Source organism: Anabas testudineus, chromosome 6 (genome assembly GCF_900324465.2).
Source record: "Anabas testudineus chromosome 6, fAnaTes1.2, whole genome shotgun sequence".
Lineage (NCBI taxonomy): Eukaryota > Metazoa > Chordata > Actinopteri > Anabantiformes > Anabantidae > Anabas > Anabas testudineus.
Window position 1 is genome coordinate 6,548,520 of NC_046615.1, and position 25,887 is coordinate 6,574,406.

General features: G+C 38.7%; 1 protein-coding gene across 2 annotated transcripts; it reads left to right on the plus strand.

The window, feature by feature from the left end:
• Positions 1-36: 36 nt before the first annotated feature.
• Positions 37-25,837, plus strand: zgc:173742 (DNA topoisomerase I, mitochondrial). 2 transcript variants are annotated; one of them, XM_026364752.1, is made up of 20 exons: positions 37-201; positions 471-605; positions 1,859-1,913; positions 2,817-2,857; positions 6,076-6,195; positions 6,361-6,451; positions 6,572-6,699; positions 6,880-6,995; positions 9,457-9,578; positions 11,649-11,771; positions 11,905-12,092; positions 12,455-12,599; positions 14,770-14,913; positions 15,428-15,613; positions 18,917-18,985; positions 23,055-23,169; positions 23,903-24,030; positions 24,164-24,264; positions 24,864-25,013; positions 25,438-25,837. In XM_026364752.1, the coding sequence occupies exons 2-20, from the start codon at positions 484-486 to the stop codon at positions 25,538-25,540; spliced, it is 2,247 nt and encodes a 748-aa protein (XP_026220537.1). In that variant the 5' UTR covers positions 37-201; positions 471-483; the 3' UTR covers positions 25,541-25,837. The 2 variants fall into 2 exon arrangements, with proteins under 2 accessions (XP_026220537.1, XP_026220538.1); XM_026364753.1 differs by having other exon boundaries at positions 6,364-6,451.
• Positions 25,838-25,887: the final 50 nt, after the last annotated feature.

A 25,887-nucleotide genomic window follows, 5' to 3' on the forward strand; every position in this document is an offset into this window, starting at 1 on the left:
CACAAAGCATCTTCCTGTTACCACAGGTCAGAGGTCACAGAGTCTGGAGGGTCACACAATATGGCGCAGCACCACCCAACCTGGCAACTGTCCGAACGTCCTCAGCCAATCAGAGCTCATCTGGAGTCGACGCTAGCAGAAGGTCAAACTCCATCCGAGGAGTTTACCGCCTGAAAAGTCAAATAAACGACATTATAACAGGTGCGCAAGTCGTTTTATACTTCATTTTTTTTTTACTGACTAATGGTTTAATTAATTTTTTACAAGTTATCAGGGAATAAGAGATATTTGCAAATTAGCGTTAGCTAGCATAAACGTTGAAGTTATTTATTCTGGTGGCGTTGGCTGAAGCTAGCGAGCTCAGTGGCTAACTTAGAAGGCCAAAGCTTTTCAGGGCTGTTAGCATTTTAATATTGTAAGTTCAAATCAATTTGCTGCTGACTGGTTACTGTTCACTATGTCTTGCTAAGGTACATGTGAGCGATGGGAAGAGAGAAAGACGCTAACGTTAAAGGAGACGGGAAGGCCAAGCACAAAACAACGAAACTGAAAAAGCTGAGTGATCATGAAAGCGCCGGTGCTGGGGGGGACTCGCTCAGGAACAGGTGAGTGCTGTGTATGTGTCCGTGTGTTAAATGAAACGAAAGGTGGAAAGAAACACGTTTTGCGTACTCTTGTTACCGCTTACTCTAATTTAATCGCTTTAAAATGGCATTATCGAAAGTTACCTGAATGGCCCACCCCCTGTCATTTGCAGATGAGAGAGCAGTCCCCTAATAATATATGCATGTGACCTGACTGCAGCACATTCAACATCTGTTAAGCACCAAAACTGGCTTTTTGCATGGAGCCAGCAAGTAGCACTGCCTTTCATGTTATTGAAATTAATTCGTAAGAAAAGAAAAAAGCTACTATTTGCAACGGTGATACATCAGATGGAAGTGAGAGCCATATGGCAGCTTGTGTGTGCTACTAAAGGGCAGGCACAAGAAAGTGTTACTAGGAGAATGCTACGTTGGCTGAGCTGTCAAGCGGGCGGGTGCCATTGAGTACATGCATTCATTTCACTGAGTACAGTGGGTACTCCATCTTCATATGAATAAATTAATTAACTTGATATCTGATGCGTTTATTACTATGCATATGTGAGCAGACAAATGGATGTGGAGTGATCTGTCATTGGCTTGTGTAATTGATGAGAGCAGGGAGATGAATAGACAACTGTAAGCGCTACTGGCAGTAGAGCAAGCAGCTTTCTGTGACAGCTAGCCTCGTGTTATTTCATGGCACACTGACTGAATTACTGATTAAGGATCAACTTATCCTTCTCAGGTACAAGACTCACAGAACAAATTTTCCTGAGCATGAAAGTGCCTCCTGCTTTAACTATTGTACGACCTTAATCTGATGTTTGGAAAATTTTGATTTAATAAAAATGAACATAGCTGCAGAATAATTGCAGCTCAATTTCATGATACATTTAGCCCTGGAGGATGTAAAGGTCAAAAGGAAAAGAAACATGTTGAGAACTGTTGGGGGATCCTCTGGGACACAGTTTGTCTGACTGGTGGCATTTTATAGCATTGTCTGACTAGAATGATACTAACCAGGCAGAGACATCAAACTTACATCACCCTAATATGCTCTCGCTTTAAGCTTACTTTTGAAAAGTGCAGCTCCATATGTCTCTCAGGGGCCCTTTCAGTCATGTCACAGTATCAAGGAAAGCTAACTTTTTCTTTGCAGTTGTACTATACTGTATTTCCCTAATTGCTCCTGTTCCAAATGCTGCATTGCTAACTAGGCTTTTCTCTTCCCCTCATTGTCATCTTTTTCATCTTGATGTCCTGATGAACAGTGCCAAGCCAACTAAATCTACAGAGAAAACTGATAATGGAAAGAATCACAAGAAGGTAAACCACTCTTCACTCTCCTTTGCACTAAACATTAGAGTAGGCAAAACATTTGACTTGATGTTCACTTTTAGCCAACACTGACAACATTAAAACATCTCAGTAGACTAGGTGAGTTATTGTGATGGTCATGTGAATCCATCTGTGACTCTGTCCCTCTCTGACACAAGAATATCAGTTAACAGCGTGACAGTTCCAGCCTCTGTTACCAGCTGTCTCCACCAGTCTACCATAGCTACATGATGTGTGGCCTTGTGGGTTATCTTAATGCTATTTAATTCCCACAATCTACTGCATCTCATAATATGACATCATTAAATATTACAGTGTTATGTTTTTTGTTTTGAATTAATCTGCCTTGTAGAATATTTTTGTTTTATAAAACCTAGGAACATAGTGAAAATCACAATTTCCCATAGCTCATGGTCATCGTCAAATTACTTGATTTTTTTTATTACCAGCAGCCCCAAAACAAGTGAAATTTAGTTTACAGTGATATTGCCAGGAAATCTTCACATTAGGAATGCCTGATACGGTGAATAATTAGCATTTTTGATGGATAAGCTGATTATCATAATTGATTAATTTTGTGCTAATGGAGTAATTGATTATGCCGATTGTGTTCTCATCCATCAAGAGTCTCAGATTAAAGACTTTGCATGATATTTTACATGTTTCATTATTCAAAATGGTACATTTTTCAGAGTCAGATGTAACACACTTATTCATGTACTCCATAGGAGTTCTGGAAGATATGACCTGTTGTGGTTGTATGTTAGATTTCTTGCATGTATTTATTTATATGCAAGTGAGTTAATCTGATACAGTGCTCAGTGTCATGTACCAGCTGTGTTCAGCTTTAGTACAGTTATGAGTGTGGTCTAATGCATGTCCTCCCCTCAGGTCAAGACACCTAAGACCCCGGAGCCAGGCAACAGCCCAAGGTAGGAGCAAAGTTATAATGGCACTAGACTATATCTTATTAAAGGCCAAGATAATAGACTGACATGCTGCTATGGAGTGAGGGGATGGAAATGAATATTTGTGTTTTGATGTTCCAAGGCCCTGGACAGAAGCTGTTTCTATTTGATACAAAGTGTTAAGCTGTCTCACAGGAAATTAATTTTACTCTGCACTGAAGACAAATATGTGTGGCTTGTCCGGAAAGTAATAAATGCATGGTTTGAATAGTTGGATGCTCAGCAGGATGTTGTTGGGATGGCAGACTTTGGCCAAAGGCCTGGTGCGTCAAATCTGTCTCACAGCAGTGTTTCTATAGAGTTGTTAATGGATTGTTTCCCAGAGGTGGACTTAACCTAACCCAATATGACAAGTGACATTTCAAAGGAGATGCCAGTTGGAAAACCAATTTTGCTAAATTCTGGCTTTTAATGTTTCCCTTTAGGGTTTTTTTTCCCCCAGGAAAAAAACAGTCAGGTGGTAACTGTGCTAGCTGAGTGGGTTTCATGTAGGGAGGAAAGTTAAGTCCTTGTAGTAGAGTTAGGAAAGAAAAATAAGGCTTTTAGAACCACCAACTGTAAATGTCAATGGATGCAGTGATCCACCCTTTTTTGTATAGCTTTTTATGGATTTTGCTCAGTGATGCTGTATACAAAAACCATGACCATTTCTACATACATTTTTTACCTCCCATGGCAACCGAAAAGCTTGGCCACAGTTAGGGTTGCAAAGTAAACTTAAAAAAAACTTAGATGAAGGTCCCTCCTATATTTGTAATTTCTGCAGAATATAAGTAGAGCTTTGTCTTTGGCTCAGACGTAGTTTTCCCACTGCCAAGTTAAAGAACATGGATGTGTGTAATTTACTTAGGCATGGATGTGATTGTAACATACAGTTACACCTGCAGGCAGACAGTATTCTGTATTTAATTGTCACATTAAAAATTCTCCTTTCCCTGAAGAGAGCTGATTCTGAAAAGTCTTAAGGCACCTACAGACTGTGATTTCAGCAGTCTTAAGTTTACTACAAGCCACACTTTGTGACATGGATCTAATAAACTAGGGTACAACATCAAGTTTCATGTATGTTGACTGTACAGGGATAACATCGACTGAATCATGGGCTATGACACACGTTAGTACAAAGAATAAAGCGTGATTGATCCATCTGCGCCACAAACAGTTGTAAACAAATTGTCTTTTGATGCATTGATCAGTGTGTTTTTTCATGCAATAGTCTGATTGGTTGTTCAGTAGATGTAGGTTGTAGCAGGCATCGCATTGCAAGATATCCTGCACTTCTGACAGTGTTAGGATTTGGTCCCAGGCTGTATTTGTTGGAGGTCGTGACAACATGGATGTGACAAGATCACACTGTATACTGGCATATATGCGAATGGCTCCTGTTATAAATTTGGTCACCATGTCTTATATACTGTAAAGAAAAACACACTCAGATACACACATTTTTATGATAGGAAGGCATATTAAAACAGAAAATCTTTATTTTCAGCATGATTCATGAAAAATGTGTAAGTTGGAGTAAACTATGGATGTAATGTAGTTGGGTCCCTAATTATGGTGTCATGCTCTTGTGACCTGGCACATTTTTTCATGAGCAGTTGGTGGAATAAAAAAAGTATACATGGCAAAAGGTTAGGAGTTTTTGTTTACAGAATAATTAATCTCGACTCACTTGATAAATGCAAAGGTCAAAAAATAATTAAAATGACAGTGTGATGTTTGATTAAAGACACTGGTGCAGAAAGGTCAGCAATGACATGAAGTGGTGACCTCAACAGATACCTTGTTTAGTTTTCTACTAACTTACCTTATGTATAAATGAACACTGGAGAGATTAAAAAAGGTGCAGGGCAGTAGATTTTGTCAATATTGTGAAAATAGAGCTGTGCCTAGAATAATTTCAGAGTGCTATAATAACTCAACTATTGTCTGTGTATTATATGGAAAGTAGTGAAACTCAGCCAGGGCCTTTACCTCAGCAGACATTTCGACTTGTCATAATAGTCAAAAACAGTGTAATGTAAAATAAGCCTATAAAAGGGCAAACAAATGCACTTCAGAATCATACTGAATGTCTTTTCTTTTTTATTTAATTATTTTTATTGTAAGAAATAGAAGGGGATTTATTTAGCAAGACTTTTCCCCCTCTGTTTTTATCTATCAAAGATTGAAGATGTATTTTCTTGAGATATAAAAGGTCTCATATCATCTACACGAAACATGCACAGCATTTGCAGTAAAGACCAGATGGAGTTGGAGACCATAAAGCCTGAGAAAAGGCTCATTACCCTCAATCAGAAGCCATCAGTCGTACTGTAGAAGTGCAGAGAGAGAGTGCATTAGGCTCGTACAGTGTGTACCAGGTAGTTGCTAATACAGTGGCTTGTAATTTGACAATTACGTACCACAGCGCTTCACATGTTCCCCATTTCCTCTTTAACTGAATGTTATGTTGTGAGGAAAGGAGAACACTGTCTGTTAGATTAGCAGCAGAGACTCTTAATTTGTTGATTAATTTGGGCCAGTTCCCTGTCCACTGATTTCTCAGTCTGCAGGGAAATCCAAGCTTCCACTTGTGTAGTTATTTTTTATTTCTAATTGCTGTAATTATGTCATTATTATTACTGTTACAATAATGTTGCTTAATTACTGTAATTATTTGTGATTTCTTGTGGTCAGTGAGTCATCATTGTGTGCTTAAGGTTTTTTTTGACTCCCTATTATGCCTGGCAGTGTAATTTTGTCCTAACTCTTTTGGCAGCAGTGAGAAAGAACCATTAAGCTTTTATTCTGCCTTGTTACTGTCTTAAGTAGAGGCTAATTCAAAACCGACAGCTCAACACAATATTAGGAAAAAACAACAAACAAATGTGTGTGTTTATATACAGTGATTTAGAAAACAAGATTCCCATTGGGTGAAATAAGGACTGTTTTATTTTTTTTATTGCTTTTTTTTCACATTTGAAATTAAAATACTGCTTCCATTTGTACTCTGGAGTTAAAAAGATGTGACTGCTAACTAAACTAATGCATTATCCAGCGTAAATACAAAAGTTACCAAGGCCAAGTTCAAGGCTGGTTCAGACAGACTAATGATTGGGGACAAAACATTGACATCCAGTATTAAGATGACAAGGTCATTCAGCTTTATATTACAGACTGCTCTTTTTGTCGTTTAGCAAGTCTGTGAAACAGGAGCCACAGGATGATGACTTTACAGTGAAAAAGAAAGGCTTGAAAAGGAAAAGAATTAAAGATGAATCCATAGAAGGCCCTTCATATTCCACTGCTACACCTACGTAAGTGGCCTGAAATGAAAGCATTGCTTGTATTAAACGTTTATTGATATTAGAATATGATTAATAACATTGTTTTGGCATCATAAACATTAAAAAATGTTTTTACTTGCACCCATAATTAGTTTCATGTGTATGCGATTAATATTCTCTCTCAATACTTCCTAGCAGCTCAAAGATTAGAAATAAGCAACATGGGAAAGAAGACGAAAGTGACGGAGAAGCTCAAAAAAAGAAGTCAAAGAAGAGGACAGAAAAGGTAAACTTCTGTCTTCCAGAGGTAATCTGTCTCCATCAATAATTTTCCTGCCATAGGACGGTTTGCTGGTTCACAGTGGGAGTGTTTGAATTCACATCTGAAGTGTTTTTCTCGGCACAGACAGTAAAGAAAGAGGAAGAAGAGCATCCGGTCTCAAAAAAACCTAAGAGGACAAAAGAGGAGATAGAGGAGGCAAGACTGTTGAAGATCAAAAAGAAGGAAGAGGAGGAGCAGAATCGCTGGCGATGGTTGGGAAATGCTGCTCTTCATCTTGCGTTGACTTGGTCCCACCTCACACTCTCACGCACATATATACACACATATACACGTACACGTTGAACCATCACACACACAGGGAAACCAGAGATAAGCAATTTTAAGTTTGTCAAAGACATCCTAATTTTTTCATCATGTTGCTTTTTTGTCAGGTGGGAGGAAGAAAAGTATGAAGATGGGGTGAAATGGAAGTTTCTGGAACACAAAGGACCCTACTTCCCTCCTGAGTACCAGCCTCTACCTGACAATGTTCACTTCTACTACGATGGTCAGTTGAGCATGGAGGTTGGCTTGTGTGAGAGAGGGTGATTGAAACATGGTTGAAAGGGTATTGTACAAGCGATTTTTGACACACTTCACGCACTTTCTCACAGTAGTCTAAAGTCATTTTGGTGCCTCAAGATACAGTTGAACCCTTTTAGACAAAATTCTGAATTTTCATGCACTACAGGGTGACACTGTACACATTGCTTAAAGGCAGTTCTCTATAATTCTTAGTAGCTTTACTTACAGCCCAAAAGCAGAAAACAAATCTATGTAAAAGAAAAAATGTGATGTCATTAAGTTTAGATTATTTTGGTCTAAACATTGTTAAGTTTAAAGACCTCTGTAGTCTGTTCCTTATCTCAACTTAGGAGCAGAAAAACAGTGGACAAGTTGTGTATTAAAGAAAAAGAGGTAATTGAAGTGAATATGAATACCAATGAACAGACAACCCAACTCAGTTGCTCATATACTCAAGACACGCACATGCACAATTGGATCTTTAAGACAACAAAGGTGTAGTGGGTCAAGCACTGATTGATGAGTGTAATTGTTTTTGCTTTGTTAATAGTCTAGCCACAACAGTGTCCTATGGGGAATCGGCTTGATCTGGTAATTCCTGAGCGTGCATGTGCTTGTTTGTAGCTTACTCTTAGTCATGGGGATGAATGTAGATTGTTGTCTACTTGTCTCTGAACCTACCACTGTAAAGTCATGAATTAGTCTAACAGGACACTGAAGCAGCTGAGGTGGCTGCTACTGCGCTACTGCACGTTAGATTCTGTTCAGAGCCTAAAGATCCCATAGACAAGCTTAATTTGTAATTTTATTTTTATTTTTTGCATGTAACGTGAGGACAGCAAGGCCATAAAACATGTATGATATTTAAGCAAAAGCACTGCTGAAAAAATAATCATCTTTAGTGTTTTTTCTGTACAGGGAGTGCAGAATTATTAGGCAAGTTGTATTTTTGAGGATTAATTTTATTATTGAACAACAACCATGTTCTCAATGATGAACCCAAAAAACTAATTAATATCAAAGCTGAATATTTTTGGAAGTAGTTTTTAGTTTGAGCTATTTTAGGAGGATATCTGTGTGTGCAGGTGACTATTATTGTGCATAATTATTAGGCAACTTAACAAAAAACAAATATATACCCATTTCAATTATTTATTTTCACCAGTGAAACCAATATAACATCTCAACATTCACAAATATATATTTCTGACATTCAAAAACAAATCAGTGACCAATATAGCCACCTTTCTTTGCAAGGACACTCAAAAGCCTGCCATCCATGGATTCTGTCAGTGTTTTGATCTGTTCACCATCAACATTGCGTGCAGCAGCAACCACAGCCTCCCAGACACTGTTCAGAGAGGTGTACCGTTTTCCCTCCTTGTAAATCTCACATTTGATGATGGACCACAGGTTCTCTATGGGGTTCAGATCAGGTGAACAAGGAGGCTATGTCATTAGTTCTTCTTCTTTTAGACCCTTTCTTGGACACGTGTGATGGAGCATTGTCCTGCATGAAAATCATGTTTTTCTTGAAGGATGCAGACTTCTTCCTGTACCACTGCTTGAAGAAGGTGTCTTCCAGAAACTGGCAGTAGGACTGGGAGTTGAGCTTGACTCCATCCTCAACCCGAAAAGGCCCCACAAGCTCATCTTTGATGATACCAGCCCAAACCAGTACTCCACCTCCACCTTGCTGGCGTCTGAGTTGGACTGGAGCTCTCTGCCCTTTACCGATCCAGCCACGGGCCCATCCATCTGGCCCATGAAGACTCACTCTCATTTCATCAGTCCATAAAACCTTAGAAAAATCAGTCTTGAGATATTACTTGGCCCAGTCTTGACGTTTCAGCTTGTGTGTCTTGTTTAGTGGTGGTCGTTTTTCAGCCTTTCTCACCTTGGCCATGTCTCTGAGTATTGCACACCTTGTGCTTTTGGGCACTCCAGTGATGTTGCAGCTCTGAAATATGGCAAAACTGGTGGCAAGTGGCATCTTGGCAGCTGCACGCTTGACTTTTCTCAGTTCATGGGCAGTTAGTTTGCGCCTTGGTTTTTCCACATGCTTCTTGCGACCCTGTTGAATATTTTGAATGAAACGCTTGATTGTTCGATGATCATGCTTCAGAAGCTTGGCAATTTTAAGAGTGCTGCATCCCTCTGCAAGATATCTCACTATTTTTGACTTTTCGGAGCCTGTCAAGTCCTTCTTTTGACCCATTTTGCCAAAGGAAAGGAAGTTGCCTAATAATTATGCACACCTGATATAGGGTGTTGATGTCATTAGACCAACCCCTTCTCATTACAGAGATGCACATCACCTAATATGCTTAATTGGTAGTAGGTTTTTGAGCCTATACAGCTTGGAGTAAGACAACATGCATAAAGACGATGATGTGGTCAAAATACTAATTTGCCTAATAATTCTGCACTCCCTGTATGTGTAGGTAAGAAGGTGAAGCTGAGTCTGGCTGCTGAGGAAGTGGCATTGTTCTTTGCCCAGATGTTGGACCATGAGTACACCACCAAAAAGGTGTTTCGGGAGAACTTCTTTAAAGATTGGAGGAAGGTAAAGCCAAATAGCATTGTATATATTTTCTGTTTTGGAAGGGAAAAATATGGTCCTTACTGCCTCTCAAATCTGACAACGTTCCCAAGGGGATCAATAGAGTATTTAATTTCATTCAACTAAACAACTAATGCAACAAAGTTTACACTAAATTACTCCAAATAAAATAAAAATAAAGTTTTGTCTAGCAAAATATCCCTTAATGTTGCTGACAACTGGAAGCTTTCATTTTAATACATATGGGTATGTTGTTGGTACTTAAAACTGTGACAGTTTCTGTTGGGAAAAAAACGTTTACATTGGCATAAAAAGTCAAACTTGTCAGCAGAGTCAGTGTCTCCAAATGTCAGCTCCAGAAATGTAATGTTCAGTATTAGCTGTGCACATTTCAGCTTTGTGTTCAAGTATGCATGTATTGTAAATTGTAGAATAGTTGTATATAAAGCATAGGTTGTGGTTGAGACTTTAACTGGTACATGCACGCTGGTGTTTGTCAGGGTGTCCTCTGGATAGTGAAAACACGGTGCCAAGCCTCAAGGCATATCATGCAGAATTAATTTTGCGCTGCTTAGTGCTCAATGCACTTGAAAATATGATTTGTGCGAAGGCATTGATATGCTAATCCATACAAGTAGCTCCCCTGCATATGAACAAATCCAATTAAACAGTTTTATTATAGCCAGAAAAAACTCTTCTCGCTCCACTGCCCTCAGTGCCCGCCCACTGTTGGGTGTCAGTCATGCTTAGACACACAGACTCACTGTGTGTCCACACTGGCAGTGTGTCTGGAGAGAGGGGCATGTGCTGATCTAGAGGTCTGTTTTTAGATCTCATCTATGACTCTGAGTCACAACACTGGACACTATCGGTCCTGCTTTGAAAAACCTGATAGATTAGTTATTTCCTTCTATCTTAAGTTAATGGAGGTGTTCAGGTAAGATGTCTGTCTTATATTAAGATCTGGGTTTTCATATGGCATATCCAGGTCATGAAAATCACTTTTTGTTGGTCGTTGTGTTCTGCCAGTCAAGGTCAATGTGACCTTACAACTAGTCATCCGTATTTTTGGTGCACACAGGCAGAAAGTCCCTAGAATGCAGCTATTGCTTCCTTGTCCACAACAGCAGGAGCCCATATTAAAAGCCCCTCATGTTGTCATGACATTTTGGCACCACAAACTGCAAGAGGTGACCTCTTGTGCAATGATTTAGAAAGTTCACAGTTATAGTTGGAAATCAACTTCTCTGCTGCTCCTGCCTCAGAGTACCGCTGTGTCCAGACTGCTTGTGTAGCTTGCTCAGCAGTGGCCTTCTTAAGAGGAAATGGTCTATACTCTGGCCTTTTCTAATGACACCACTTGATTCTTTTTCTTTTCTCTCTGCCTCCATAAAGTGTAATTAAATGAAAGGTCACTGATCTGTTTCGATTGTGCACGTCTTATTTGGTTTTTATCACAGCATTTTAAGGCATTATTTGAAAAGAAAAGATTCTGCAATGGTGTTAATAGGTGTCACTAAAGTTAATAAAGTAGTATTGTGTGCAGCTTTTCGACCCATCACATTAGTGTTATTAATAAACATACTTTCTGTTAGCACTGTTGAGTTAAACAGCCATCTAGAAGCTTGTCAGTGTAATACATTTTAACTATTGTATGTTATATTATGTATGGATATGATTCCCATCTCTGATGTAGTTCATTTAAAGATAGCAAGTTAATTGCTCATGCTATTACTATATATTAAGGCTGAGCTGACAATCATTTTTTGCAATTTTTCATTATAGAATAATCTGTTATTGTTTAGTGAAATATATTTGACAAAACAGTTTAGATAATGTCAGTGAGTGAAAAATGCCTGTTACAGTTTCCCAGAGGCACTCTTCATCCTTGCTTAATTAATGACTGAAAAAGATGAATTAATTATCAGATCTGATACACATTAATTTTCTGCTGGGTCTGATCTGAATGCGTTATCACTGAACTATATACCATGTTTTATATTCTAATTTAAATTTGATAAAAATATATATGTTCAAGATGACACCACAGATTAACACATTGTGCTTTTTTAGGAAATGACCCAAGAAGAGAGATTGCTCATTAAAGACCTTGACAAATGTGACTTTGGAGAGATGCATGCTATGCACACAGCAAAAGTGGAGGCTAGGAGAAACATGAGCAAGGAGGAAAAACAGGTGGGGTGCAGTTTCCTTCTGTCTGTGAATATGCTGTTGTTTTCACACCTTACTTTCATTGTCTAAAGAAGGTTAATGTATAATTCAGTTTATGGATAACAGTTATTGTTTGTTTTTTTTTTATTTCTGTTAGGCTTTGAAAGAGGCCAACCAGAAGATAGTGGATGAGTATGGTTACTGTCTGCTGGACCATCACAAAGAGCGCATTGGCAACTTTAAGATTGAGCCTCCTGGACTGTTCAGGGGTAGAGGGGAGCATCCTAAACAGGGCATGCTGAAGAAAAGGATCCAGCCAGAGGATGTCATTATTAACTGCAGCAAGTGAGAGAGTGACATTGCATATTCTGCATAAGTAAAGGATAAAACAGAGTTAACAAAAACACTATTATTCATTGCCATATGTTTGATGATAATGAATGAAGACATCAGTGCTTCAAAAATGTTCATTTCCATGTTTCATACATAGCAACAATGCATTTGTAGTGCTCTGCTACAGATAGAGAAAATTATGGATTATGTAGAATTAATGTGTTTTTTACAGTTAGTCTATGAAATATAGTAGTTCAAAGGAGTGTATAACTCAGAGATTATAGTAGATTATATAAGTCTGGAGTACTGGGAAAGAAAAGTTTGTATTAACTCACCCAGATAGAGTTTTTTTATTTCTTTGCTTTCTCTGACAGAGAGTCCAAAATCCCTGTTCCACCTGCTGGTTATCACTGGAAAGAGGTTCGACATGACAACACTGTGACATGGCTGGCCAGCTGGACTGAGAACATCCAGGGCTCCATTAAATACATCATGCTCAATGCCAACTCAAAACTCAAGGTAGCCTGTTTGTCTATTGCAAAATGCAAAAAAATGTTCTTAATTAGGCACAGGCACATATGTCAAATATCTTTAATTCAACCAGGTATCACATAAAAGAAGGATTTAATGTTTTAATTCTCAGACAGGTAGATTCTGTTTGACGGTCTGATTTTACACAACCCCCATTTCATTCATGTTATTTGAACAGGGAAATACATCTTCAAAATCAAAACATTTCCTATAATACCAGAAGAAACTCCCAGAGAAGTGTTGCAGAAGCAGCAACAGATCTCAGCTGCTTGCCAGTGAACAAAAATGTAACCTTGACAAAATGACAAATGTTGTTAGTAAACACAGTGGACTATTAAGCTCAAGTAACTGACATGAGTGGAGACCACTGACTGCCTGAAATGTATAAAAAATACATTCAGCAATCAGCACCGCAGCGCGAACGCAGCCCCCCACTACCAGAAATTATGCAGTCGAGATTCCCACATTTGCGAGTTTTTAATTCCTTCAAATTTGACACAAATCTCAACTTTGACTCGAACTTTGGGTGATAAACTTATTAGATTCTGGTGACTAAAGGTCAAAGATCAAGGTCACACTGACTTCACATTCATCCACTTTTTACCACCCACTTTTGTGAACGTTATATGTGAAGAACGCTTTGAATAGATTCCTTCACATTAGGTACAACTGTCATCTTGGACTCGATTAACTGATTAGATTTTTAGTGACCAAACGTCAAGTTCACTGTGACCTCATGTATGTCCAATTTTATCAATACTATCTCAGAAGCGCCTGGTAGGAATTTCATCATGTTGGGCACAAACATCTTCCTGGACTTATGTAAACTTATTACACTTAGTCTGCTTGCGTGTAGACTACAACGTCACAGTGTTTTTTTTGTATGATGAAAACCTTCCTTAAACTGCATGTTATTGGAATTGGAAGAAGCTGCAAAGGAAGAGCTGTCTGATTTGCTATTCAGCTTTATTTTTCACCTCTGCCTTTTCAAGCATAACACCGTGGACTGACAACACCAGTGAAAAGAAACAAAGTCGCCTGTTACCTGCAACTTTTATTTTTTTTATTAGACACACTCTCCATTTGCATTCTGTGCTATAACTGTACAAGTCCATATCACAATAGACTTTAATCAGATTCATTGTGTTGTGAAAAGCTTTTTGTAGCTTGTGACAGACTACTGTCACAGTGTGTTCCAGTGCAACTTTCAATAGAAGATGGAAGATGATATAAAGCACTTGATCAGCTTGCTTTTGTCAGTGCCTGGTAAGCCTTGATCATAAATACTCAGTTGTTCATTGTTTGATCACTTGATTTTACAATAGATATTGAAGGTTTCTTTTATTTTAATTGCTAGCCTTCTCAGTAGTACTCTTAACAACGCACAGCTGAGTTTACAGAGATGGATTCTGTGGATTTAAAACGAATAACATTAGTTTGTGGTTTAGATCAGAACTAAATGTTAGATCTGTACTGCGTAATTACAAGCACCTAACATGCTTCCTTATTGTGATCACAAACAAAGTAGTTTGAGTAGGTAATTTGCATTTAAATACCCTAATGTTTTTTGTTGTTGTTGTTGTTGTTTTTTCTGAACTATTAAAATTCCATAATGGTTTTGTTTAGGACTAAATGGCAACCCATGTGAGTTATTAAAAACAAAGACTTATGTGCATTGTCTTGTTGTTCCTCACCCTCATTTCTCTTTCATTGTTCTCCATTCGCTCGCTCTTCTGTCTTTCCATCTTTCATGTGTAAAGGTTAAGTTATTCCACTGTTAGTCTCTATGGCTGTGTGTGTGTGTGTGTATCTTCATTGATGGGTTTAATTGTGTCTTGGTTGCAATATATAACCATCAGCAAATAGAAGGCAAATAGAAATTTGTCATTGTGGTTGTGTGTTTTTATATTTTTTTTTAATGGAATTCTTCATGCTATGATTTCCGTATGGGGGGGGGGGGGGGGGGGGAGAGCTATTTGATCTCAAACTTGAAAGTAAATTATAATTTTTTTGACATTTTGTTTCTTCAGTTTTTAAATTCTTTGTTTTATGTTATTTTTCTCCCCTTTCCATGTCCTACTCACCTTTGCTTTTATTTGGTTTTCTTGTCTTTTCCTGTGTTTTTTTATTTCCCTTTTACATTATGTTATAAATGCAGGGAGAGAAGGACTGGGAGAAATATGAGGTTGCCCGGAAACTGAAGTCGTGCGTGGACGGCATCCGTAACCAGTACCTCCTGGATCTCAAGTCTAAAGAGATGGGAGTTCGCCAAAGAGCTGTGGCCCTCTACTTCATAGACAAGGTCAGATTCTGAGTACAACTCTAAAGTAAAGATACAGAAATTCTGAAACCAAATGTAGTGTTTACACAGAAATACCAGAAAATAAACTGCTGTCAGTGTTGCATTCTTCTTAATGTGCTGATGTGAAGCTAAGAACCATGTAAAAATGTTGAAAATCAATACAGTGTGCATTTTCTTTTTTCTCGCATAGCTAGACAGAAAATCTTTTACAATGATCGAAATGGATTATATGTAGCCATTTTCTTCTGGTGATCTCAAGTTAATTATTTCATTCTGTTGGCGTGTTTTACTGCTTAAAGCTTGTGTCAATATTATTTCAATTCAGATTCTTTCTTTTGTTTGCTGTGCAGTTCTTTATCTATACTTCACATGATAAGTGTGTTTCTGTAGACTATATATAGTCATCGATTTAGCTTGTTTACACTGACTGAATGAATGGATGGTGGTGAAAGGTGCTTGATGTGTATGTTTGGATATGATGTGTATTTGCTTCTGTATCTTCTGACCCATAAAGCTGGCGCTGAGAGCTGGTAACGAGAAGGAGGAGGGAGAGACAGCAGACACGGTGGGCTGCTGCTCACTGCGTGTCGAGCACATTACCCTGCACGAGCAACTGGAAGGTAGTGAGTGTGTGGTGGAGTTTGACTTCCTGGGTAAAGACTCCATTCGCTATTACAACAAGGTCCCAGTCATCAAGAAGGTAAAGGAACAAAACACTCATTGACCCTTTTTAATTTTTGTCTTCTTTGGACTTGAAACTGTATTTTGGAAACTAGATTTTTTTATGCTTCTACTTGACAGTGTTCATACAATGCAGTTTATCCATTCTCATAAGACACTAATGTCACCCTGACATTAGTGTCTTATGAGACATCATTCTCATACAAAATCAGTAGTTTTCATTATAATAATTTAGGTTTTGCTCTTTGGGTTATGGCAGAAGGCCCTGCAGAGAAGGCCACTTGTATACCTATTATTATACAGAGGCTGAAACAAAGAGAGAAGTTACAGTTGTGCTTAGGGAATAATTATAGGTTGGATTCCTGCTGAACTGTCCTTCTGCTCCAGTCTGCTTCTTCTGGATTACATCTTCATTGAGGGAAAATTTGAACCTGCTAATTCTTTTAATCCTCTAGGTTCATGCTATCATTTTTTTGTTATAGTCAAGATGGTACGCCCTCTATTTAGCACTGAACCGGTCAGGCTTGCAAGAGACCCAAGTATAGCTCAATGTCCAAAAACTTTAATATTGACCACAATGAGAGATAAATGAATCTTGAACCCAGCTAGCCTTCTAATTACTCACTTGATTTAAAATCCACACCTTCAGATCCATCTCCGGATCTACAGAATATATTACACTTTTTCTGCTGGCTAAGTACTACTCCTTGAGTGTCGTTTTAAATGTTGCACCACTGCTGTCATTGAGGAATTTTCACAGTAACAAATGTTATAATAGTAATTTTGTTGAAGCTTATTTACACGGTCTAGATTGAAAGCTTAGCATAAATCACAGTAGCAGCAGTAACTACATGTGTCTACACCGGTGTAATTCAGGCAGAGTACTGGGTGTAGGTCACCTGCATTTTAGAAGTGAAATACACAATCAAGGTGATAAGTGGGTAGAATGCAGAAAAATAGACTTGAAGTGTAAAAGTGTGTTTTGTGCTACATTAACAGGTATTAACAGGCAGTGTCGACACGTGGATTGATTAAAATAGGGGCATATCTGTTCTGTCAGATACATGTGAGATGGTGACTGTAAGAGTCACTTTCAGTGTAGACGCACTGTTAGATTTTTTTTCAGCACTCAAGATTTTTCATAGTTGCAGTTCAACTTAATGTCTTGTTGCTAAGGTACTTGGCTACTTTCTATGTTTATATTCATCCTTCCTACCTCCTGGGTCTCTTAAGTAGGACAGACGGAATAATTGCTTCAGAGGGCCTATAGAAAGACTGCTGCAGTATTGTCACTTCAGTTAAAGTAGAAAATAACTAATATGGCGTCATCTGTGGCGCTGTTTTTTTATCCACTTAACAAGACATATGTGGGACACAAACAAAACTTTAACATATCCATTAAGAGTCTTCCATTCTTTATTTCAGCCAGTTTATGTTCTTCTGTTGGTTTTTTTGTAAGGCTTTATTATGTGAGGTATATGCACAGATTACACTAATGCTAACAGGATAGGCTGCCTACATCAGTACTGTAAAAACAACAGTTAATGACTGCAGCAACTCCTGTAAGTTGTTAGTCTATGTGATACAGTAAATCATGATGCATACTGTAATGAGCAGGTCATCTAGTGCCATCATAGAAGAAAACAAAATGTGTCTGGAAATGTTTTTTTTAATCTTGTTTAGTTGTCTGCAGTCTGTCAAACAGCTGTCACATTTTTTTTGTGTATGTATGCATATGTAAATTTCCAACCCCTCCTCTGGTGTTGGCCCATGCTATCTTCTATCCCAGAGATTGAAAAAGAAATGTTAGCACCTGACAGCCAAAGTGCTTTGTTTCTTGGCAGAACATAGAATTATTCAAATGAGTGCATTCAAAAGCAACACATTAGCTAGAATTAATTAGTCCCTTGCATATTTTAGCATCATCAATTCCCAGGGAAATCAGTGAGATTGCTACTAAATGTCACTTGGAATAAAATGGAACAAGGATGGAGGGATAGAATTTCCATTTTTAACCTCTGGAGTATTTGAAACCATTGACTCTAATGCTTATGGTTATATGTTTGGCTTATATATATACTGTAAATGCAGTCAGCTGTTTACTACATGCAGAGATTATAGATAATGAATGAAAAAATTACAAAATGACAATAAAGTTGTCATACCATCCACACTATGCATGATAGGTACTGCTAACACTTTATGTCCCATACGTAGTTTGATGGAAAAACAGTTGTATTGTTTCTCAGAAGAAAAGGGGAGTAACTATTAGGGCAGGTGCTCATATAGATAAGCCATCCGTGAGAACACTTGAGTGCCTTTCTTTGTCCCCCCCCCCCATGAATTCTTACCCAAATACTTATCAGCATGTCAGTGTATCTGTTTATTGTTTAAAAACAAGCACCCAGTTATTACTTAATTTGAACACCAGTTAGAACTCATCCTGGATAGTGAGGACACCTGCAGCTGTATTAATCTATTGTATCTGTTACTTTAATTAATTCATTAATTTCAAAATGATTATTTCCATTCTCAACACACAAACAAACACACGCCCAGAACACATTACTAAACCAATTAGGCAAGTCACATTTGTGTCTTTGCTTCTCTGAGACTTTTAAACAGATACTGATTTACATTTTCATCCCAAAAGCACTTGCACTTTCACTTTTTTTTTTTATTGTCAGTTTATTTGCCAAGAGGGAACACAGTTGCCACAAAAATCAGCCAGTGAATATGTCAGTGTGTTTCATAAAGTAACACACCCATTGCTGTTAATTGTGTGTTACATATTTTACGAGTTTATTTGGGGAATGGTGCATCTGCGAAACCCACAGTGTTGTTGGAAATGTCAGATGTAATTGTGCAAATTTTACTCCTCTGGCTTTGCTTGGGAATACACACACTACAGTGTATATCTAAAATGCATTATAATGTGTGTGGTTTTCCATTCATTCTGTTTTAAGTCACTGTAAAATTGCTGTCACATTTTGCCTAATGTGTTGCATCCACTGACATACAATTTCACGCTGCCCCAGTCAGCCATGTTATCTTTTAATATATTTTTTGAATTGGCATTTTGGAAAAGATTATCTGATTCGCTGTTCCTTAGTACTTACTAAGACGTGAATGTCCTTACTACGATAGTATTTCTAGTCCTCTAGTAAAATAGACTTCAGAATCATCATGGGCACTGTCAGTTACATTACCAGATTTCAATGTAGAGTAAGTGAAGTAATTTGCCTCAGGTTGAGGTGAGAGTAAATGTTCATTTCAATCCTTTTAAGTCATACTGGTAAAATTTCTTTGTGTATCTTTTCAGGTTTTTAAGAATCTTAAACTGTTCATGGAGAACAAGCAACCGGGAGATGACCTCTTTGACCGCCTCAGTGTGAGTGTCTCACTAACTGTCCTTCAGAATACCAGATTATTTTTTTTTAAGGGTTGTTATAAAAGTGTGTAATATTTGAAGAAAAGGCAGAAAAAGACTGTAAAAGCAAAATAGAATTACATTTATGTTATGTTTTCTGAGGACTGAAGGCTGCAGTAAAGCAAAAGCAGGGACTAAATTGGTAGGTGTAAGAGATGAGATTGAATGAGGATGAACCATTGGTGTGGCAAGATGAAAGGGGTAAAGTGAGGAAACGGGAGGTGAGGAGATGGAGGAAGAATATTGGAAACGGGGAGAGTGAAAGCAGAAAAGGAGTTTCAAAGGAGAGAGGGGATGGACTCTGGCAGATAAAAATGAAACTGCGCAAGTGAAAATTGAGAGTGAACATGCTGAGCGGATGAATTTCCACACATAAAACTCTAGCGTCGTCTAGCTGCGGGCAGCAAGGCCACACAGAATGTACCAGTTGTACACATGGTTAGTTCGCTGCAGGAAGATTCAGGGCTTTAAACAAGACCAGCCACATTATTTGTCTATTTGAATCAATATCCCAGGCCAGGAGGTTGTCCTTGATGGGGAAACATATTCCGAATCATTCTATACAGGTTTGTTGTAGTGGAAACCTGCTACAGCCTCTCATAGCCTGTTGACCTTGGGTTAAGTGATCTGATTGCTGAGAAATACTTTATCTTGTAATACACTCAAGAGAAGACAGGGTTGTACATGGGAATGTTCGCATGGATTAGATTAATACATGCCACACTGGGGGAAAAAGGTCTTAAGAAAACAAAGGAACATAAAGTGGGAGACAACTCTTGTTTATTGGTATAGAATGATTGACTGGTCAGAAAAGGAAGATGGAAGACAGGACAGCAATGAAGGATTTAAAGGAGGGAGTGCCCGAACCCTGCTCTCTGCCCTCTGGTGTGTCAGGAAATGTCAGGGTGTGTTGGAGGTGGAATGGTAATGGCTGTTGTGGGCAGGTCTGATTGACACCCAGAAAGGCCAGGCCACTGAGAGAGGTGTGTGTGTGTGTGTGTGTGTGTGTGTGTGTGTGTGTGTGTTGAAGTACACAAAGTGATTGGGAAGTCAAAGCTGGCCCTGGAGCAAGAAGGTTAGGAAAGAGAAGGTGGATGATGGAAAAAGGTATGAGATGGAAGAGGGGGATGAAAGATGGAGAGAAGGAGAGCCAGGCAAAAATGATGAGCAGGATTATGAGATTTGTGGTATTTGGCTATAAAACTGAAGAAAGATGGAAGGTGAGTGTTGGAACTGTCAATTGTGCTGCTATTATCAGCTGGTGTTTCCAAAAAGGAAAGCAAAGGGTGTTAAGGAAGGAGAAAAATTAAAAACTGGGACTGAAAGGTAGATAAAGAAAAGCCGTAAAGTGATCGAGAGATATATAATTAAAAGTCTCACTGATGTTTGGCCCTAAATTAGCTTGGCCTTTATCGCTCCAGCTCTGCTAACATGTATGTGATGTAATCATTAAGATGTTTTATGCATATAGGACAGACCTGCTGAACACAAAGCGAGTAGGATAAGAACACTGAACCCACTGTACTGCTCAGTGTGTGGCTCAACAAAGTAATAATCCAATTGAACATGGACTTCACAGATTTTCATCCTGCTTTATATGGTCCTAGTTTGTGCAGTACATAGATATAATTATTTCTGAAATTGAATACCATTCATATACATGTACTCCACTAACTAGAACCATAGGAAGCTAGGTGAAAATCAGTGAAGTCACCCTGTAAAGGAACAATATGTAATATATTTACAATTGACAGATTACAATTGCTTAGTTGAAATATTGGCCTCTCTTTCAAAATGTTTGTTTTTGAGAAGAACATCAATTTTTTCATTTGATGCTTGTGAATTCACTTCATTACTTCATAACAGAGATCTGCATTGGCTTCATCAAAGAAGAACTGTTCCTACTCAGATATAAATGTGAAGGGATTTGCTTGGTATCTGCTAAATTGAACAACATGTTAACAAAGGCCTGAGAAGTAGCAACTGGAGCTTAAACTGCAGTATGTGGCGCAGATAGTATTTGTGTACAAGTAAAGAAAAATCTACTTTGTTTACTTGTTTACAGTTACATACAAACACAACTATTAGAACATTCGTTATAATGTATTTATGGTACTTCACTGTTTTCACATCCTGCCCCAGTAAGCAGCAGGGTTTTCGGCAAGGTTGTTGCTGAAGGACAGTGCTGTTACAGCTGGACATAGTACAACCCACAGGAAGACTTCCACAAACTGGCCAATCAGAACAGTGTGAAGTGGGTAAGGGGGACCTTCCAGCTCAAACAAGCCTTTTATAGTCTACTGAGGTATACAGGGGCCTACAGAGGTATTTTAATTTAACATGCATTTGCACTTTTTAAATGTGAAATATAATTTAATCTTTTTTTGGCCCCAGTATAAAATTCAAACTCTAAATTAAGCATTGCTTTGCCACATGTATCTTTTAAGTATAACACCCCAGGTCTGGCATATGACCTGTAGTGTTCTGTGTCTGGCCACCTTTACAAAATGCCAAACTGAAATGCAGAAGTCAGTTATACTGATTTTGTAGAAATAATGATAATAGTGTCTAAACCCTTGATGTTGCAAAGGCTTTTATATATCTGCAGACATTCCTTGTTGCAAATATTTCATTGTACTCTGTGGCATTTTAGAAAGAGAGGTAGGGAAAAATGGTGCTCATCTATATCAGATTGCAAAATGCTCAGCCACTGTAATTGTGGTTTTTCTGAGCCTACACACATATACACACACGTAAAAGTCTAAAGTGTCTGATCTGAGCTGAAAATTCAAGTGTTTGTCAGACTTGTCTGGATGCCTTCTCTCCTGAGTCTACATCATTAGAGCTACAGTTCACTCACTGTCTGCAGTTTTAGGTTACCTCAGTGGGATCTTAACTTTAACTACATCTTAGTGAAATAAATTAAGTTACTTCCAGCAATGTGGTATAGTCCCTATCAACTGCTTCATTTGGGCACATTTCATTATTTCTCTCCATTTTTTTTTAATTTACAGTAAAGAGTTGCAAAAAACCCAAAAATTTGAGCGAGTGAAAAATGAAAGGCACATTGCCATAGATGTTTAGAGTGGCACCAGTGGATATTTCTTCCTAGCATTAGTTACCTTCACCACAAATTAGGACTTTGGGGGTACGAGAGCGATCGTGCTTGCCCCTCAGACTTGCAGACACCTTCATTAACATTTCAGGGGCAGAGTTGGGTAGCTCATTAGCAAAGCAGGCACAGCGGCAGATGTGAGTGTGTGCACATGTGTGCTCTCCAGCACATGAATCCGTACGTCTGTATACGTGAAAACCCGTCCTCTTCCTGTTTCTAATAGGCTCCTGCACGGAGACACGTACATTCATACAAGTTTGTGGCCCCAGACAGCCGGGTCCTGACCTCGCGCTGATTAAACCAACCACATCATTATTGTAATCTTCATCAGAATAATTTCTTTTTTGCCAGAGCTGTGAGCGCACCAGCAAGCTGATCTGGGTTTTTTCCCCCACGTGTGCTTTCATCTATGTCTAGCAGTCCCACATATTTGCTCATCATATCGGTATATGTGCAGTGATCTTACATGTTTGTTTTGTCACACCAGTGTGTTTGTGTCTTTACACTGTTAACCTCTTCTCTTTCCTGTTCTGTTATAACTGCAGCCAGTTGACAGGAGCTAATGGCTATCTAAACACGGACTATGACAGTTCTAACTTGTTATAATACCTACAGAAGTGTCAGAGGGGAAATAGTACTGTGATCTTTTTAATCTCCATGCTCTAATGGATGATGGTGATAATGAAGGCAGAGATGGGATTTTATGTGTTTATATTGGTTACGGTGTGTCGCAGACACTTTAAGCACTGCAGTAACACAACCCCACAGTGCCATCTAGTGGTAGAGAACATTTAGGGATTGAGCTGGTCTAATGGTTTAGTGATGACGGTACTTATAGTTTATAATGTTCTCTGGACCAGACTAATGTGCGTATGTTTTTGTCTTTGCTCCTCTCCTTTCTATTTCTCATGGCAGACAAGCCTGCTGAACAAGCATCTGAGCTCTCTAATGCCGGGTTTGACTGCGAAGGTCTTCAGGACATACAATGCCTCCATCACCCTGCAGCAGCAGCTCAAAGAGCTCACAAACCGTAAATCACACACACTCACTAGAATGTAAAACAGTTTGATCTTTCATAAATTACTTTATAACATACTTAAGCTTTTAAGGCACTGGCTCATACTCCACAGCTGCTGGACAGTTACTATCAGTTTGCCTCTTATCATTGTCTCATTACCTGGCTTCTTGTGTCATGCAGTCCCATGATAAAACTGCCATGCTTCTGACATTTTTTATTTTTAGCTTGCTTGATTCAAGATACCCTGATGTCAGTCAGCCTTTCCAGTCATGGCAGGAGTACATTATCACTGTAGCCAGTGCTGTGCGTCTGCCTTACTCTTATCAGGGCCCCATTGGCTGCCTCTGCCACATTTTCTCATTTACAGATAGAAGTGTCACACTCTCTTCTCATTTCTGGATTGCCACTGAGAGCCAATCTGCAGGCTGGCATGTGGTTGCATTGCTTATTGTACGGACCCCAGGAAGAATAGATGAAGCTAATAGAGATCTGAATAACTAAAATGAATAGTAGCAACCTGTGTGTGCGTGTGCACGTGTGTGTGTGTGTGTGTGTGTGTGTGTGTGTGTGTGTGTGTGTGTGTGTGTGTGTGATTGGTGATGCAGATGGTGGGTGGGAAGTAATAACATGAGGGCTGGCAGAATGATTTTATCTTTAACATTTCTGTGCATAATTTAGGCCAGATATGTGTTCTCAGTTTGATTTCCTGCTTAAATACAAATTATTGTTCTGTCACCCTCCAAAGAGTCTGACAGTGTGGCAGAGAAACTGCTGTCCTACAACAGGGCTAACAGAGCAGTTGCTATTCTATGTAACCACCAGAGGGCGCCACCAAAAACCTTTGAACAGTCCATGGCTAACCTACAGGTCAAGGTGTGTGTGTGTCATTGTAACATTTTATTGAAGGCATTTCATTGTATAATCATACAGCCCAATCAGGTTTATCTTGAATATGCCTATAATGCATAAGTAAAAGCACACTAATGTCCTCATTTACTCCATCCAGATTGATGCTCGAAAGGAACAGCTGTCTCTAGCCAAGACTGAGCTGAAACAGGCCAAGAAGGAGGCCAAGGCCAAAGGCAGCTCTGACCCCAAGCGGCAGACGTAAGTGTCAGAGTACTGCAGATAACAGCAACAACAGACTTAACTTCTTCAGCATTAATTATGAACTGTAGGTTAAATTTGCAAGTTGTGGTGTTCACTCTGGTACTAACTTGCAAAGATTATTTTCCCCCGCTGTTCTTTGTCTTTGTGCTACAGTCAAAGGGCAATTACAAACACAGTTGTACATAATATCAGAGAACACTATGTAGTATTCAGCCTTGAAGAGGGACACTTGGTTTCATTGGATGTCACTTGAGTTTACAGTGAAAACTTTAAGCTATTTGTCACAAGAAACGGTAATGGTAATTACAAGAATCTGCATTTAAGTGTCTAAAAGTCTGTAAAACGTCCTTGTCCTGAGTGATGCTGTTTCACTCATCTGTCCCCTCTTAGCTGGTTTTAACTGTTTAACTTTAAGCGTTTCATTCTTTGTTGATACATTTTTTTCTGCATGGTGGACATCTTCCAAACACCTTCCCTTGAATTAGGCTGCACACCGATGAAAACGATCCTTTTTGCTCCCTCAAATCTTATTTTAGGTCACCTCTGAGACTCTATTCTACAATTGTACACTTGCGTTTTTCAACATTTTCTGCTAGGTTGGTAGAGCGGAAGAAGGCAGCAGTGAAGCGCTGCGAGGAGCAGCTGCTGAAGATGGAGGTGCAGGCGACTGACAGAGAAGAGAACAAACAGATTGCCCTGGGTACCTCAAAACTAAACTACCTGGATCCACGCATAAGCGTGGCCTGGTGAGTAAATACAAACATATTCACTCGACATCACTTTGAGTTGTTTAAATCTAAATGCATGCATATTTAAAAACAGGTTTGTGCTGTGATTTCACATTATTCTATGTTATAAAAGAACTCGTGAACATCAGAACTTTCTTAGTTTTGGTCTTAATTGAACATCTTTACTCTTACATAGTGAGGAATCCTCTGAGCAAGTTAGAATTGAATAAATGTCTTTTTGAAAAAAACTGAGTCATCAGTTCTTCAAGAAGCCAAATGAACCGAAATACTGTATTCGCAGTAAAAAGTGTCAAAAAGAGTCAAACTAATGTATTTCCATATTATTAAAACCCACTTTGCCTTTTGTGACATTTTTTAATACAAACTTGTGTTGTTCTAAGTATAAGGCAATATATACTTCATATGTTTCTGTTTGTTACAGGTGTAAAAACATGGAGGTACCTATAGAAAAAATCTACAATAAGACCCAAAGGGACAAGTTTGCTTGGGCCATTGACATGACGGAGGCAGACTTTGAGTTCTAACGTGAATCTTCTAAAACTATCAGTATCATGAACTATGATGCTAATATGCAATCAAGGAACCATTCACTTTATATTACCTACAATGTTGCATTTTAATATGTACATAGACTGCTGATGTTGTACTAGACTGTGTGACACAAACAAGCTCCACCCTTGTGACGTGCTGTGTTGTTTACTGCTGTTCATTTCTTTTTGACTCTTGAGGCACTTTACTTTAAAGCTCTCTGTTGGTTAGTTGTTTTGTATGTATATTTTGTGTTTGCATTGATTTGAATAAAGGTTCCCATTGTGCAGGAAAGGTGTGCTTAAGCTCCTTGTGATTGGACATGATTGCAAATACCCCTTTC